At 40.2% G+C, this 17,781-nt stretch overlaps 1 protein-coding gene across 2 annotated transcripts in view; it reads right to left on the minus strand.

Annotated features, from left to right (window-relative positions):
• Window positions 1–10,604, minus strand: part of fryb (furry homolog b (Drosophila)) — a 46,366-nt gene extending 35,762 nt beyond the window's left edge. For both annotated transcript variants that reach the window (XM_029518580.1, XM_029518579.1), the window contains exon 1: window positions 9,565–10,604. In XM_029518580.1, the coding sequence (XP_029374440.1) occupies window positions 9,565–9,811 (247 nt within the window). In that variant the 5' untranslated portion in view covers window positions 9,812–10,604. The remainder of the gene's footprint in view (window positions 1–9,564) is intronic.
• Window positions 10,605–17,781: the final 7,177 nt, after the last annotated feature.

Raw genomic sequence — 17,781 nt, forward strand, 5'->3', positions numbered from 1 at the left:
TATCCAGCTACTCCACCATGACAGTAACTGGGCAGGTTTAACCGAAGCTGAAAGTGTGAAGCTCCATCATTCAGAAAATGATAGACAGGTGAGACAGTCTCTTGACAGCAGCATTGAAGCTCTACTGTGCATTCAATCCATCTGAAACAGGAAGATCTGCTGTATCCACAGACCAAATCCACCGTAGCCAGAGTGAAACTTTCCAAGTGAAGACGCCTTAACACTTCAGAGCTGTGAGTGTTGCAAGAGGAAGAGACAGTGTCTTCTCAAAATAACAGAGGAGGCAACCAACTAATTCCACCGTGAGTGAATTCTACCAACTGGGATCGAGAAATGTCCCACTGTGCTGCTCCAGCAGAGTCTTGGGTAGATCAGAGCTTGGGGAAGGCCCCATGCTTGTGAGCTATCTGAGCTTACATACCAACAATCAGTTTCTACTTAAGCTTCGGCTTCACCTCCAGCCTGCCGTCAGTTCTCTGTCCGACAGCTCCCATGACCTTGGAATCCCTGAAGCCCATTGGAAAGTTGTGTTGAAATTAAGCGCTTCTTTAAGTGTGGTTTTGTGGCTGTCCTTTTGTTGTCAGTAGCAGTTAAGTAAAGTCTGCTACTTCTGGAGATCTGACGAGAAGAGTTGGGTTGGAATTTCAACACTGCCCCGAGAGAGAGGCGAAGGGAGGAGGGAGGAGCTATATATAGACCACTGGCGGCCACCCTATTACATACCCACCGCTCCCACTGACCCCCTACTCATACACAAGTGTACACACTTGCAAATAGATATACACTCAAAGGGGCATAGACACATACACACAGAGAAACATGCATACATACACATGTGGACCACAGTTGCTCAGGGCAGAAGTGATAAATTAGGGAAACGAAGCAATGTGGTCAAACTACAAAGCAAATGTCAGCAAATCTAATGCAGAGAATACAAGCTCGACTCTAAATAGAGATAATCCATTGCAGGTTTTCAATGTCATAAATATGGAGTGTGTGTGAATGTGTAAATGCTTGTGTGTGAATCTCAAGCATGTCAGTGAGGAAAAGAGATGAGAGCAGGAAGACGTCACCATATTCAACAGGGTGTCAATATAGTGCACCGGAGCACTTCTAGGGACATTTGGATGACTTGGCATTTTAAGAGATGAATCAGCAGCAGTCTGTCACGTCTAGTCAATACAAGTCTACCTTGGTTTACTGCATATCGTATATCCGACAAAGTTTATTGAACAAAACAGGTGAGCAAGACTGAGGGAAAGGAAGAATACATGTCGAGGAAGACAGAGGAGATATGGATTGATAGTAAATATAATAGCTAGTTAGATAATATAAGATAATAATAAAATGAATCAGTAACTATTTTGGCAGATAAATGCCAGCTTCAGAGATGTGAGGCTTGTGAAGCCTTACATTTCATACATGATTGTAAACTAAGCAGTTATGAAACACAAGTCGTCATAACAGATTCTGCACTGCTTGTACATTTTGTTGGCTAAGTGTATTGCAATGAGTCACTTTTAAAAGCATAAAGACGGATTGACACAAACATACAGCTACAACAGCCCTCAACAAGACCACGCAAAAACCAAACCTGTGTGTTGTCAGAGGCTCTTCAGTCTCACTTTACTCTGAATATAAGGTAAACAACACAAATGTCTATTTTCTTTACGCATGAATCATGGATATATTTTATGTTTGCCAAGGAGGTTGTGTTTCCATCTGTGCTTGTTTGTTTCTGAGCAGGTTTACAGAGCGCTTTGTCTCATGCCAGCTTTACTGATTATTTTAGTAAGGCTGGTATGAAATGGAGCAAGCTCAATTTGATGAGATCAGCTATTTAGCTAATGATAGCAATTGATAAATGCTTGAAACACAGACCTAAATTGGACTCACCGGGCCTGTTTCTTGGCTTTACAGCTTTCTGTCTGCCATCTTTATCATGACCTTGAAACAGACATGTCCACACATGACTGAATTTGGTCTAAAACAAACTGGAGCTTGGGTGAGGAAAACACACACACACACACACACCGACTTATCAGGGTCTCTGTGTTTTCTTTTTTTATCACGTCATCATAAATGGCAGAAGGGAATCATCAACACATTCCCTGTAATTCCTCTGTAACTAACATAACCCCTGCTGACAGTTACCTTCACCACACATCCAATATATGAGCTCAACCCAGCTGTCCTGCTAACCACTCACACACACACACAAACATGGAGTCAATATTTGGAAACAAGGACGTACAAGAGGAGAGTCTGCAACAGGGAAACACATTATAGTACCCTACAGGCTACATGGTGATGTCAATGGTGCAATGAAATAGCAACGGCTTTTCGTAATGACTCAGGTTCATGAGCCTACTCTTGGAGTGGGGAAATTACAGTATGTCCAGTTGGCAACAGTCTGAAATGATGCTGCTGGTTATCCATCTCAGACTGACTCAGAGCGCTGCACAGCCGCTTTACCTTTTGTTTTGTAAACACTGACCTTCTGACAACAGAGCAGATTAAGTGATACTACTCTTTAGAAATGTAAACACAGCATTAAAACAGGCTCACAGGATCATAACAAGTGTAAACACACAGATCTGTTTCATATTTCATGATTATTATTTACATTTTGGTTTTGAACAAAACCCATTTATTGCTGGGCACAAAGAAAATAATAAAGTCAAAGAATAACTTCTCTGCTTTTGCTGAGTAATGTGTTGTATAATTAATATAGAAAACTGCTGAGGAGTGAGATTTATCCTCAGCTAACCCCTGGAGCACTTCTCCCCCGCACCCCACTTCCTCTGCTTCTCTCTCTCTCCACCCCTTGTCAACCATTATTCCATTACGTAACATTGCCAAATATTGACAGTGTGGATTATGATGTATACTGTCTGTTTCTCCACCTCATGTAATCCCAACACACACAGACACACAAACAAAATAAGCCTCATCTTTGCACTACAGCATGAACTGACTAGTCAGTATCACAAGAGTATTTCGTATCAGGCATTTGTTTGACATTCCAGTGACAGCAACTGTGATGTGGTGCCTGTACTCACTCCCTCCTAAGGACTTGAGAAGAGACTTGAGGCTGATGTCGAAGAAACCTGAATCCTGCTGGCTGGTCGCCATGGCTGCAGAGGCTATGTCGCCACGGTGACAGACAGCAGAGGTTGGACAGGATGGCAGGATGAGATGTTGCGGACAGAACAAGCAGGAGAAAGAAGAGTATGCTCTGAGAGAGAAAGACTGGGAGAGAACGAGACAGGGATGCGGGTTGGTAGCCAGCGATGCGGATGTTGCGGCTGTCTGATGCTGAACGCGTTGCGTGTTTGTTTGTGTGTGTGTGAGTGTCTGTGTTGGGGAAAAAAGAAAAAAAGAGCAGCACTCAGGCTCGTCTGTGCTCTGTGTTGCTTTCTTGCTGGCGAACACCCCCCATCCCCTCTCTGTTTCGCTCTCTCAGGACAGTGATACACAGATGTTGGTAAATGCAGGCAGCCAATCCTCTTAGAGGAAAGGCAGAGGAAGAGAGAGAGAGGAGAGGAGGGAGGGAGAGAAAAACACAGTGGATAGTACTGCACAGAGGCATCGCAGAAAATAGAGGGAGGGGGGATGAAAAGGACCACGAGGGGACAACTAAAGCAATATGGTGGAATATTTAAGATGAAAAAGACAAACAACAGTAATGTGAAATTCATTTTTACTGGATTCTAAATGTGTCTCACAGTAAGGCTGAGTGAACATGCTGCAAGCTCAGTGACCAATGAGAGCAGTGACGAGCAGCCTGCACCAACCAACCAAAATGCCAGAAATAACAGCTGTTCAACAGCATATTAATAATAAATAACAGTAGTAGTAAAAATTTTCTTTCTGGAAAGTTATATCAAAAATAAGATGTATATGAATTTTATTTTGTAACTATGAACACTCTGGTTCCTGGCCATGATGGGTTTTAAAAGTAAATCTTAATATCAATTCTGTTATAAACCGGAAGACAATGTCAAAAAAGGGACAAGCAGTATTTTTTCCCAGTTTTCTGGGTTTTTATCAACACTAAGTTAACAATGGATAAAGAAACCAAGAGATAGAAATGTAAGTAATTACGATTGAACTTTCATTGGCATTGAAATGAAGAATATATGAGTTATATTGGATGAGGTAGTAGAGGGTTTTGGTTTTTTTTTAGGATTTACTGGTACATATGATATTGTGTAATCAGTATAGAATGACAGAGACAATGTGCCAACAACTGCCTCTGAATGATATCACCTAGTGGGGGAATTTTTATAAAAATAGAACGGTCTCAAAATTAAGCTTTGGGGTCTACTACTAGTACTATTTCTTACCACTTCCTTTCATGATATACCATGAGTAGCCATGCTAAAGGTTGGAAAATGAACTTAATAAAATATGCTGAGTCAGCTCTTGAGTCAGTACAAGTGTTGAAGTTTTTGAGAAGCATTTTGCTTCCGATCAATGGATCCAAGTTTGCATCACTTCCTCTCTGAACACAGAGTTTGAGTCTATTTATTCCAACTCTAACTGGAAGAATGGGACTGATTAATTGTTGAAACAGCTTTAGAGAAGTCCAAGTTTCCTGTAGAGTTATTTCTGACAATGACATTTGTGGTGCTGTTATTTATTCTTCCTTCATTGATGGAGAAATGAAATAAGAGAAACTTGCATGTGGGCAAAAGTTAAAAAACAAAAAAAAAAAAAGGGGGGTGGGAGGCTGGGGGGGTAATGTATGATCCTCCTTAAATATGTGACCACATGCACAGTGGGTATGTAAGAAATAAGCAGACAGGCAATTCAAAATCTTCAATGTCTGGGCCAAGACAATCAAACTAATTACATGAATCAACAAACAAAATCAAAAATTCTTTCGAGGTGGACCTGGTTTTGGATTTTTGAGGCCAATGTTGACATTTGAGAGTTTACAAAACCTGATACTGATTAATCCATGTATTAACATTATCACTTTGCATAACCAACAATCTTGGTTTGGATTCTGGAGATGTACTTTCTTCACGAACTGTACTGCAATTTGCTCCCTTGCAGACAGTGATACTTGTGTATTTACAATGATTTATCGACCCGTTTGATGTAGTTCTAACAAGGGTTTGTGCTTTGGCTAAGCACCAACAGCAAAAATAGATGATGCACTGGCTCCTCTTGCAAATTTAGCTTCCAAACAATCAATATTTAATGCTGTCCACTGAACACATACATTTCAATGAGCAACAGCAAATGTAATTAGCTCCGTCATTAGCCTTTCTTAGCTTCTGTGATTTTACCAAATAAAAAAAATAGTTGGTTTGCCCCTACTTTGTTTTTAATTTACTGTTTCCCTCCTTAAATTGTTAATCAGGCTAACAGCAACATTTATCAGCACTTCTCTTTTGTATGATACCTTCCACCCAGTCCAGTGGTTACTCTTCGCGAAATAGTTTCTGGCATTTAGAGAGAGTAGGAGCCGATAAATTATCTCCCTCCATTTTAAAGTCACATAGGTTTTTGTTTGGCTGTTTTTATAACTGTTGAAGCTGAAAAGTATGATGGCCATCAAACCAATGATGTTATGGCTGGGTGAGTACGAGTGGAAGTACAAGTGGATAATTAGGGTCATCATGTAATTCCCTGAATGAACTGTGAAAGTGCCACAGGAGCTGGATGGCTGGGGGGAGCGAGAACAGGGGCAGGGAGAGAGAAAAATGAGAGTGAGGGGAGGGGATAAGGATAAAATACAGTATCATGCACAGCTGCAGCTCACAGGAGAGCTACCAAGCACAGGATGGCCTGGTTCACATTAACAGACAATTACAGTCTAATCTCAAAGGAGGAGAAATATAGCTGAGAACCACTGCAGGCCTATTCCTGTCTGCAACTTCTGCTTACTTCATTACAGTCTCTGGCCAAATACTATCAGCAAATAATCATTTTTGCTTTGGTGTTAAACTGCTTACTGACTTGAGATAATTCAGCTAATCAGAACAACTTAGCAAGTACAGAAAAGTAGACCAAACATGATATTCAAAGTGCTATCTTGCAACCATCCAGAAGTCCTTTTTATGATTTCTGTGAATAAGTTCAATTTACGTATTTGGTGTCTCAACTCAAATAATCAGTTTGTTGAACCTATTCCTCCCATCTTGTTTTGCCATAAAGCTGAAGATAAGCATTGCTTGTGTCTCTGGATGTAAATGACATGCCATTCGTGGATAGATGTTGGTTTGGTTAGGACAGAGACCACTTGGATTTATCATTCCTTTACTTTTACTCTCTCCTTACATTCCCTGCCTGTCTCCACTGTTGCTATCCAATAAAGTAATAAAATGAATAAAAAGCACACAGCTGAGCCACACTGAGTCATGATGCTCTTGTAAACTGTAATGTGAAGAGTCTGAAGTCAGTCTGTGCTGACTGCAGTTCACAGGACTATCATGAAAGAATGCAGAGGTGACTGATTCAGAGTTAATGAGGAGATATGTGCGTTTGATCATTCATATTTACATTCAAGGAAACAAGTCTTGCTCACTTGTTGGACCTTTGATTTCCCCAGCTTGAATTCTGAGAAACTCTGACGGTACTGAAGGATCAAGTATCCAACTAAATCAAAACCAAATCCATCAATTGTGGACCTGAAGTTGAATTGAAATCAAATCAAGGGAGATTAATGTTGATATACACACATTGTTCCCTCTATAATTATGATGAGGGATCAGCTGTCCAGTTGTTTGTTGGAGAGAAAGTAATTGTCAAGATATGAAAATCAATTCAAATTTTTGGCCTACAATGGAAATAGGAATAGGTTTTGCCTTTGATTTACATTTATTCAGCTTACAAATAAAAATCATGGACATGGACACACAAATACACACAGACACACACTCACACAACTCCTTGGATTCCTCACATTCTGAGAAGGGGCCTGAGCATGCCAGCTGCTGGAATGTGACTCCTCACATACACACATATAAATTCATATATGTACAAGACATAAACTGCAATGCTCTCCATTTAACCTCAAATTAACGTTGTGATTAGTTTCTTTTCAAGGCAGCTGAGTACATAAAAATTTATTGACCACATGTGATCGCACACTCCCACACATGCCCACACACTGAGGGCAAGAATTCACATCTGGGCTCTCTGGATATGCAGTAAACACCGGCTCATTTACTTGAGGGATGTCCCAATGAGGCTGCCATTTTTTTGCCATATTCCTAATTAACGTTCTTCAACAATGAGTCTCTGTAAATACTGAGTCTTCTGGATACTTACATTTAATTGAATGCTTTATGCGACACAGTGAAACAATAGATCCAGCCTTCGAAATTAAACCTACTCTATTTCAATGAGCTTTCAGCCAAATACCACAGACCCAAACTCATACCTAATTTGTCAAGCTAAATAATTTATTTGATATGGGTGAAAATTCATAGGAACTTGACACCTCCTTAACCCCATTTTGCTAGAGAACCAATCTATAACTCAGTAGGAGTTGGTGGAACTTCAGAAACACTAAGGGAGAGGGCAAACAGCAGCTGACAACAGCCATATTTTGTTTTGGCCGCTAAGCATAAATTCCCGCAGAAATTTCTAATTTAGCAAAATTTAATATCATGACTTTTTGCGCAGCTAAAAATGTGAATGCTACCTAAATGTCACTGCTCTTTATTAAGAACAGCAAAGAGAGAAAAAATTCATAACCAATAATGTTGTGAATTGAATTGCAAACCTGCATGTCAAAGCAAACTAATGATTTTGATGAGTTTGGCTTTTGTCTTTATTATTCAGATATATAAAATGTAAACTAAGAAAATGAAGAAAGATTTTTTTTTTTGCTTTTAGAATAAGTTATTAAATAAAACTGAGCTAACATTCGTCTGACATGTGGTTGTGGGAATTAAATGGTCTGACAGCATATACAGTGAAATACAGAAATACACAAACACAAACACGCACAGACACACACACTTCACAGAGCGATATCTTCTTGATGCATCTGGTTTGATCAAATGGATAACTCTTGTGAAGAATGTTTCTGTGTCGGGTAAATCTGTCTCCCTCACATCAAAGCCTGAAGTCATGGACGTTATCACGGCATTGATTTCATTTCATGGCATTTCTTCAGCATAATATTTGACCTTTATGATGTATGCACTCATTTATTCAGAGGCCACTGTTAATTGCCCCTGGAAGACATGTTTGTACAGGTGGCACTTGGTTACACAGACAGTACCTCACTCCAGATTTCCCCTTTTGCCTCCCACCATACGCCCATTTCTCTCTCCTCTTTTGAAGTTGAGCCAAGTCCCACTGAAAAATACATTCAGATACAGAACGACTCCCAAAAACTGTTCTCCTCCACTCACCCTAATTATAATGACATTTCTGACACACTTAGCTTTGAACATTTCTGTCCCTCCTTATAATTGCTTCATTACCATTGGTTACTTATGAATAAATGTTGGTGACCTATGAATAAAGGATGATTCTGTGAAAACTCTAACTTTGCCTCACTCTGGATAATAGCGTGAGTTAATAACTGTGAAAATTTGCCACCTTCTACTGATTTTCATCCTGTTGTTGTTCCCCAATAATAGACAAAAAACATGGATATATTAATAATCTCTTGTGAGATCAACTGATTGTATTATAATGTTTAACAGAGCAGGGTCATGTGGAAACAATAGATCATCCTACAAGTAAAGATTACAAGTTCTGGTACAAAAAAAAAAACAACAAAAAAGAAAAACAACTGAAAACTGCAGTTTACTGTCTCAACATACTTGAAGACAACGTACTAATAACATTTAATGGTACTTGTTTTAATACCTATAAGACTCTGCAGTAATACCTATAAGATGTACAAACATTAGGAACAAAGATTAGTAAAATCAAGAATTCAATAATAATCGACTGAATTTAACCACACACTCAGCTCTTATAGCTCTTATAGCTCTGACAGCTTGAGGTCTTTGTGTTCTCCAACTGTTAAAAGTGTTTGGACATGAAATTTCCAGAGGGGAAATTAAGCAAAATTTAAAAAGTAAATGGGTTGGTCAAAAATCTGTGCCAACATCTGAGATGGTTTTTCCTCATTCTGTAGAAAAAGGATTTGGGGTGTAATCTTGCACTGTTTTCGTAAAGACACAGAAAGTATCACTTTTCAGAGGGTCCACAAAAGCCACAACAAAGACACCTGCCAAGTCAAGCCTGCAAATCCCAGCAGAGACGCTTATGGAATACGTTGAGTAGTTATAAAAATAGTATAAATAAATAGCAAAACATGTTTGTTTTTTTCTCCTTTTTTTCAAATCCCAAGTTGGTTACACCACCAACCCACATTCCAGTGGGGGGGGGGGTTAATTATTTTAGCTGGATCTTCAACCAGCCTCTTCAGGTCATAGCATTCACACAGAAACAAACCAGAATTATTACTAAACCTGATGTTTTCATGCCAAAGACAACCTGGCTGGAGCTTCTCTCCTGGTCCACTCTGTTAAGTCCACTTTGATGTTGCCTCTTAAGTTAAAACCAAAATTGTCTACCTACCTCCAATGATCCTTGTCCGCTTTCTGGACTTAGATTGGAACTTAGTGAACCTCCCAGTGAAGTCACTGGGGTCGAACATGTCCAACGATATCAAGGCAATGCGCTCCAGTACCACCCCATTCTGGCCTTGGTTCTGGTTCTCCAGATCCTGGTCTTGACCTTGGCTCAAAGAAAGTCCATCACAGCGGGCTGAAGCTCCACTTTCAACCACAAAACTGTTAGTGCTTGTTACATCCTCTAGAGACATGTCTTCACGATCTCAGCCCCCTCCTGCTGGGTTATTGTCAAAACCTCGTCCTTAAAGCGAGCAAGGAGTCACTACATGATGGTCCAACAGTGGGCTCAAAAGAAAGAAAAAATACACCAAGAAAATGTTCCGTTGAGCAAAGTGTGCAGGCAAATCGAAAATCCTGGTTTTCATTTTCTACACCTCTACTTTGTCTGCAGTTTGGTGTCCAGTTTCTTTTCAGAAGGATTTCTTCTCTTTGTCAAGTTCATTCAATCCAGAGACAGTGAGCTCACTGCTTTGTTGTTACAGACAGGTCCACTTCTCCTGAGTCCCCTTGTCCGTCTTGTGCTTAAAACATAAAAAAGCCCACTACATTCCCATCTTGTTTTGGTAGAGAAGTGACTTCTTTTGCTGAAGAAGTTCTGCTGCCTCCTCTGCAGACGACCTGTTTTTTCTCTCACCTGTTCTTTGTTTCATTCTCCCTTGGTCTCACTCCTGTGAGTCTCAGAGGCTCAGCTGTGTTTCTCTGCTCTCAGGTGGTGAACAAGGGAGGGATCCAATTCCAAAGGCGCTACCTGATTGGGTGGTTTGGGAAGTTTGGGTTGTTCCCTCATCTCCTCTCCCTCTCGATATCTTCTTTTCTCTTTCTTCACTCTCCAAGACTTTTTTCTACCTCACCACCTTGTGTAACTATAGACAGAGGAAATCATTTCTTTCTTGTGTCCACATGTATAGCTGTGTATTTTTTTCTTGTTTCTTCCTTTGCGTCTCTGTGGAATGGCATGCTTCAGCTTGATTCACACAGCCAACACATGGCATGTGGGTGTGAGGAAAAGTTGGAATCCCTGTACTCACTGGTCGAGGCTGTTTAGCCAGTTACAGTAACCTCAATGTGTTAATGGTGTAGGATTACAGAGGGTAGACACACCCCTTCACAGAAGGAGGAAACAAAACCAAACACAAACAGGAAGAATCATGAACTCAGGGACAGAAAAAATGTTTTTGTGTGAAAGTTGTTTGTCCTGATTAGCACATATATTTCATAAATAAATCTTAAGTAGTATGTTTAAGCATTTTGAGGTTAAGCCCAACACAAAGATAAATATACATTCAAATACTTATTGTCTGATAAGGAGCTGGTTTTTAAAATCCGCTTGAAGACAACTGCTGCATATGAAATGAAATAATGTGCCTAGTAAGTAAAGCTATTCTTGGTGGCATAGGCTTATATGTAGCCCTAAAAGGAGATCAGGAAGTCTCAAAACCCAAATGTCTACCATGTACCTTATCTGCAAAAAAATCTTACAGAAGGTACAGTACACTGTTTTGGTTAAGCCCTAATTACATCTGGCCTCGTCATGCTGATAAAATTAGGCAAGCTTCCGTCTCATTCCTAAAATAAGACACTAACTCACTCTGTGTACACTGCACAAGTTATTTAGCCAAAACACTGACAGATGTTTGAATGTTTCAAAAGTCTGATGTAACATCCTCCATCCAAAATTATTTTATTCCAGAAAGTTAATACAGACATGTTTACACAAGTGGTCACTCAAGAAGGAACACATCTTCATTAAGATAATTTCTTTAAGCCTCAATAATTTCTCTCAAGTACATGTCTGTTCATTGTGTATTTGATTTTCTCTCCCTCTGTAGGTAAGAGATGCAGTACCTCTCAGGAGGCACCTACCCTCAAGTGGCTGCTTGCTGTTTATGCTACCATTGTCATGGCATCAGCTCCATTAAGTGCCTCACCCCAGACCTCGTGTGAAAACAACAAAACTTTCAGGTCCTCTTTAAACTAAAATAAAGTAGACAAAATAAATCTAAAGCTCAGAGCTCTAGCAGATGCATAGCACAGGAAACAATATCAAGGTCTGTGTACTGGAGTACTGCTACACATGGTCCTTTTGTTCTTCCCTAAGTCTGCTAAACTGCCTTAGGTGATGTAATATAGGTTCATATCAATTGACATCCATGCTTGTACTGCAGCAAAACAGACTCAAAGCTTCAACTGAACGGCCGTTCCCATAGACATGAAGTTTCTATCCAACTAAATCGTGCTTTTTTTTTTTTTTTTTGGCAGATGGAATATGACCTCAGTTAAAATGATTTTAATTTCACTGGGGAAAATAACATTTCCTTACATCTGGAGGTTACAATTTGAAGGCTGGGGCATCTCATTAGCAACGCAACACTCATGGCTTTAAGTCAGTGTGAGCCATTTTACTCCAATCTAAGAATAGCAGCCTCAGTGTCTTTTGTTGGCTCCTGTGATTCGATTGCACTTAGACATATTGCAGCATTTTATATTGTGATTAATTGTGCAGCCTTCTCCAACTTTTCAATCTAGGTTTCCTACTATGCTTACGGTCAACTAAGAGCATTTGTTAAAATACACAGGCAAAAAAGGTCAGTGAAATGAGAAAATCAGGTAACCAGGCTAGGTGGTTTCACTTTCTTCCACTATAGTTTTTCCCTGATGGACATGTACAGATGTACAGATTAAATTTTAAGATAGAATTTAACAAGGGGTGCCTCCTTTAATCCGGGAAGGAAACAGTTAAAGGTGGCAAACAGGCAGACGGAGGCACAGAGACAAAGTCAGTTAGAGAGGCGTGCCATCCCCTCAGGGAGTACAACAGCCAAGAATGAAGACACTCACTCAAACACACACACATAAACACGTAAACACACAAGCAGAAGATTGTTTTTGCCTTTTCATTAACTGACATCTCAGACCAACCAATCATTTTCAGAGCAATCAGAAGGTGGTGAGAAACAGAAAAACATGCTTTTATTCATTTTCTATTCTGGAGTTCTATATATTGTATATGTTCATCTACAGTTTGCAGACAGAAAACACAGAGGATGTTTTGATTGGCTGTGGTTCCACAGTGAATGGATGAATGATGTTGTATGGGCTCTCTGACAAGCAACTCATATTTGTCATTCTCTTGTTTGCTTGACCTGATTAGTTCACCGTTTACTGAAACACTATCACCTTTCATACACAGAATAATCCAATCTATTCTTCCCTTTCTAATGCTGATTACTTTTCATTATTTCTACATTGGTTTCAAGGTGTGTGAGTAGATGGTTGATTCAAATGCTTGAAAGCATGCTATTTTTATGCTGGCAAACATAAATCAGGCTGGATAAAAATCATGAGCTAGCATCACCTTCCAGGACTGTTCAGACATGTTTTGGCTGACTGGCACAACACACCCAAACTGACACACAAAACCACAGGGTCACGGCTTGTTTTAGCCTGAAACACTGCGTAATCAAAAACATCTAGGCTATGATTCCTCCCCTACCTCAGTGTACCTTTCGGTCTTTATTTTATTTTATGTATATACCCTTTCATTTTTGATCACAATGTCTCTTTAATTTTGTATTTCTCCAGTGTCTCAACAAACAGACATATTTCCCTGTTGATGGGAATATGAGGAAGAAAAAGCGGTGCCATTCAACTATATGTCAAAATAAGCTGTGAGGAATGTGAAGTGTTTTTGGTGCTTACTATCATCAACATCTCTCATTTGTATTTTGATTTCCTCATTCTACCTCGCTATCTCCTAAAGTTGATGTAGTTATGTTATGGTAATATTTAGGCATCAAGTTGTGCTTATAAACATGTAACATAACTGTTCCTTGGAGCGTTTTTACAACTAATCATTACCAGGGAAAACACACCTTTGTTAATCTGTATGTCTTGTTCTTCTACAATCCTTCAAAAATGACTCAGAGGCAACCTCCTCCTGTTAACTATTTCTCTCATTATCACCCTTTCAGTCATCATTTAAATTGCCCCCTCTGAGACCTCTGCGACAACCGAAAGCCTTTTATTTCTGCTGTCACAAAAATATGTCCCCTTGTAGGCAGTTGCCCAGACCGCCCACACACTCAGCAACCCAGTCTGACAGGAGAACTGAGAGCAAAAACAAGTTTACTTAAGGCTTATGCACAGAAGCAAGACTCCAGTTCAGGGGTTCACTGGGACAATGGGTAAAATTAACTAAAGCAGAGCCTCACCACAAGAGTCAGTGTCTTTGTGATGCAAAGCTGCACTGTCAGCTCCCGGTTGCAGTCGGATATCTATTCAGAGTACATATAAACAAGTTCTTGTCAACATCAGTGCAATAGAAACAAATAGAGTATTCATAGAGGAATATCTTTGTTCTTAGTTGCTTTTATTAGCAATGGACCGAATGTCACAACACATATTGTGTAGAAATACTCTCAAACCAGTATACTGGCATGAAAATAAGAACCTACTGTATTTAAAGATGGGAGTTATCATATATTGCTGGGTAGCGTGTAGATTCCAATTACTGGGATCAATGAAGCTCTTTTTTATTTTACTGTACACAGTAAAAATAATGTTATTTATATTGTGTGACATAAATCAGAATCTGAAAAGTAACAATGATCTGTTTCTGAAATAAAGTACAGTACATTTATGAGGTAGAAAAAAGCTGGCATACTTATATAAAGTATCTCAAAACTGTTTTATACCGTTTGATTCATTGATGTAATGCTTTAAATAACAAGCAAAGTAACTGATGTACGGAACATTATTTATTTCACTGCATGTTTATCTAGGCCTTACACTGGGTGTTGCTCTCACACATTCTCAAAACGAAAGCAGGACTTTCCCTTTCCTCTGACTTCCCTTAGCCGTTAATTCTTTGACTATTTTTGTCCTGCTCACGCATTAGGAAGTTTAAAGAAGTCATCCAAAACTGTGTGATTATCATTACCAAGTACCTGGACCGCGGTAGCCTGATTATCAGGCTGGAGTGGGTCTTATTTTTAACTTTACTTTAACCTCACTGCGAGTGAAAAGTGTGTGAAAAGAGGGGTTGATTGTGGATGAAACTTCAGAGGTCTGAGACCAGGATCAGGTCATATGGAAATCTAGTCACTGTTCAACTGCATGCACAAAGATATGTTGAACTAGTAAAAGAGTCAAATGCCCTTTATCTTTCTCTTTCTCCTGCTTGTCAACAAGCCCATACACTGGCACTGCAATGGTGCCCCCTTGAGCCTATGCAAGAGATAATAATTCATCTTTTGTGATTAGCTACATTCATTAGAATTTGTAGCCATGGATGAGCCAATACAAACACACAGTGCACTGTGCTGTATTACATATATAGAGTTGTCTTATGCAATCACCACCTGTGGGGTCTCTAAAGTACAGACTAATGCATCAGTAAATCGCCTTAGAGCTCGGTCAAATCTAACAGCAGAAAAACAACATTCCCTGACAAATTATTAAGTTCTCAAACAAACAGAAAAATCTACAAGCCAAATGAACCCCCTATCAATGAAAACTCTGCATTATTATGTCAAAACAAAAGGCAACAACAGGCTTATCATAAAATTTAAAGAATAATGTACTCATATCCAAGCAATACTGAGGAAAAGAGCTTGTCCATAAAATACGCATGAGTCTCTAACAACTTCACCTGAGGCAAAAATCACACTGTGAGTGTGATAGTAAGGACAGTGTGCATGTGTATCTACTTATGTCTCCATATACTGTATGTGTGGACTTGTGTTGGCCTGGTAGAACCAACAGGTTATGTAAACCGGTGGGAGTGAGGTGCCCGTTGGTATCTATGGAAACAACGACAGCAAAGAAAGATAGATAGTTCACCAGCTGACTGAGCTTCACCAGTCGAGAATGTGGGAGGTCAAGTACAGTTTCTGCTTCTTCTCCCAGAGGCCAGATAAAACTCAGTAACATCTCTACCTCCAAATAACTAATCGTGCTGTGTGTACTTTGAGTAAAAGATGGCTGTCACAGTAACACAATCCCTCCATGTTTCTTCGTCACTCACTGTCCCACTGAAATGCCATGAATATAAAATACAAATAATCTGGTAGGAATTATTCTGCCTGATTCTTAGGCATTTGCAAACATGAAGTGGAAACTGTTATTTTAATACAAAAACGAAGGCTTTTCATAGTGAATGGAGGCCTAGGCCTAAACAGTAAAAATAAAACAACTTATAATCATCATACTGAGGAGAGAAATCAATTTCATCCAAGTTGTACAATGTCAAGCAAGTGTACAGCTGGGGACATTTCACCATTCAGCTCGATGACCACTTCAGCTCTGATGCCTTGACTGTTAAGCATGATGATTAATTCCTTGAAACACTGACATTTTTAAGATATTCACAGAGCTTTAACACACAAGTGCTGATGAATGTTCATCAATTTAAACTGCATGTCTCCCATCTGTTTCACTAATTTGTTTTTTTCCTGACATAAATACTGAAATAAAATGACTGCCTTCTAGCGATGTTGTGTACATATTGTACGACCTCCAGCCAGATAATATGTTATGGCAGCAAATGCATTATAATGCACTGCCACCTGCTTTCCAACACACACTGATTAGAAAAAATTTCAGCAAATAGGACCTCCAAGAACACTCAAGAAAAACACAAGATCTTTACATCTTCTAATGCTTTTGCATTATATGGCTCCACTGAATTTATGCTTACGCTTCAACCACACAAACTGTATGATAGTTCTTCTGTGTTTCATAGCAGCATCTTTACATGAAAATGGGGTAAACAAAAACAAGATACAGTATGAGTCCAAGAGGGGTTTTGTAAACCAAAGATAGAGATGTAGGAGTGGGGGAGACATTACAGAGGCACAATGCTGTGACCCAGATGACATAGTGTCTGCAGTGTGTTACTCGTAGCGTAAGTCCAGACACAGAACAATGGCGTTAACTGGGTCGCCGACTGGCTGTGCCAAACAGCTGGAGAGATGGAGAGGCAGGCTGATTGAGACATGGGGAAGGAGGGCGGGGGGGTGCTGAAAATACGAACACAAACACATCAGGCTGGGAATGAAAAATAAACAGGAAAAGGAGGCTGTATGATGATCCTGATGCCAACTTCAGAGCGAACTCGCCAAAGCGTGTACAACGACAAGACTATCAAAGCATATATTCACATGAATACATATGCATGAGTCAATTTTGTTAGACAACAAGGAGATAAGTGCTGGCGTCCATGCCTGATGTCTGGCTGTGTCTGGGTGGATGTAAATAATACATGCACTCCTAACACCAAATGTCCAAGCTGACTGCTCAGCATCTCGGCTGCAGAGCAGTAAAGTGCACAGCTACTCACTGAGCAGTGTCCAATTTGAGTCTCCCAATTTCATGGCAGCCAGAAACTATGTCATCATCCCCACAACGAGGGAAACACATCACACCACACGGCCACGTTACACGGCGTAGTAACGTGTATTTATTTACACTCCCAACAAACCGGCTAATGGTGACTTTTAATTGAACGGCATGAGCAGAAGCTAACCTAGCTGGTGGCTAACACGCCGTGCGAGCATGTTATCTCCTCACCGCCATCACCAAGTGTGTGTATTTACGTCAACACGAAGACTGTTGCTGGAGCTGGTCGGGACTCACGAAGCACGGCGGCATTGTTCACAGTTATCCCCGCCACAGAGCAAACACACGAAGCGTGTTACCCTCGAGTCGCATTTTCTTTCTTTTTTTTTTTTTTTAAACATAATGGACGGTGAGCAGTATAGCCAGCCATGTCCGCAGCTAACTGGGTAGCTAACGAGCTAGTCCGAGCCCGGCCGTTAATGGATGTTATATGAAGACATTTCTTTGTAGTCAACACAGACCCAACAACTCAACATGACACAGACACGACGTTCAAACCGGACTTGCCTTTTTTTGTTTTTCTTTTTTTTTTCCCCCGTCGAGCTCGGTGACTACAGGTTCATTTCCTGGCACCGATTCGTTGTTTTTGTGATTTTGCGGCTTGTTTTCATCAATCCGTCTCCGTCTCTCTCCTCCAGGAGTCGGGCTGACAGCGCTGCTGCTGCTGCTGCTCGGGATGATAGTTGCCCCGCCCTTAGCAACCAATCACAACACGCCTGGCTGTGGAAACCGGCACGAGTGGCGCTTCCTATTGGTCGGCGGA

The sequence above is a fragment of the Echeneis naucrates genome, chromosome 14, assembly GCF_900963305.1.
Source record: "Echeneis naucrates chromosome 14, fEcheNa1.1, whole genome shotgun sequence".
NCBI classification, from domain to species: Eukaryota; Metazoa; Chordata; class Actinopteri; order Carangiformes; family Echeneidae; genus Echeneis; species Echeneis naucrates.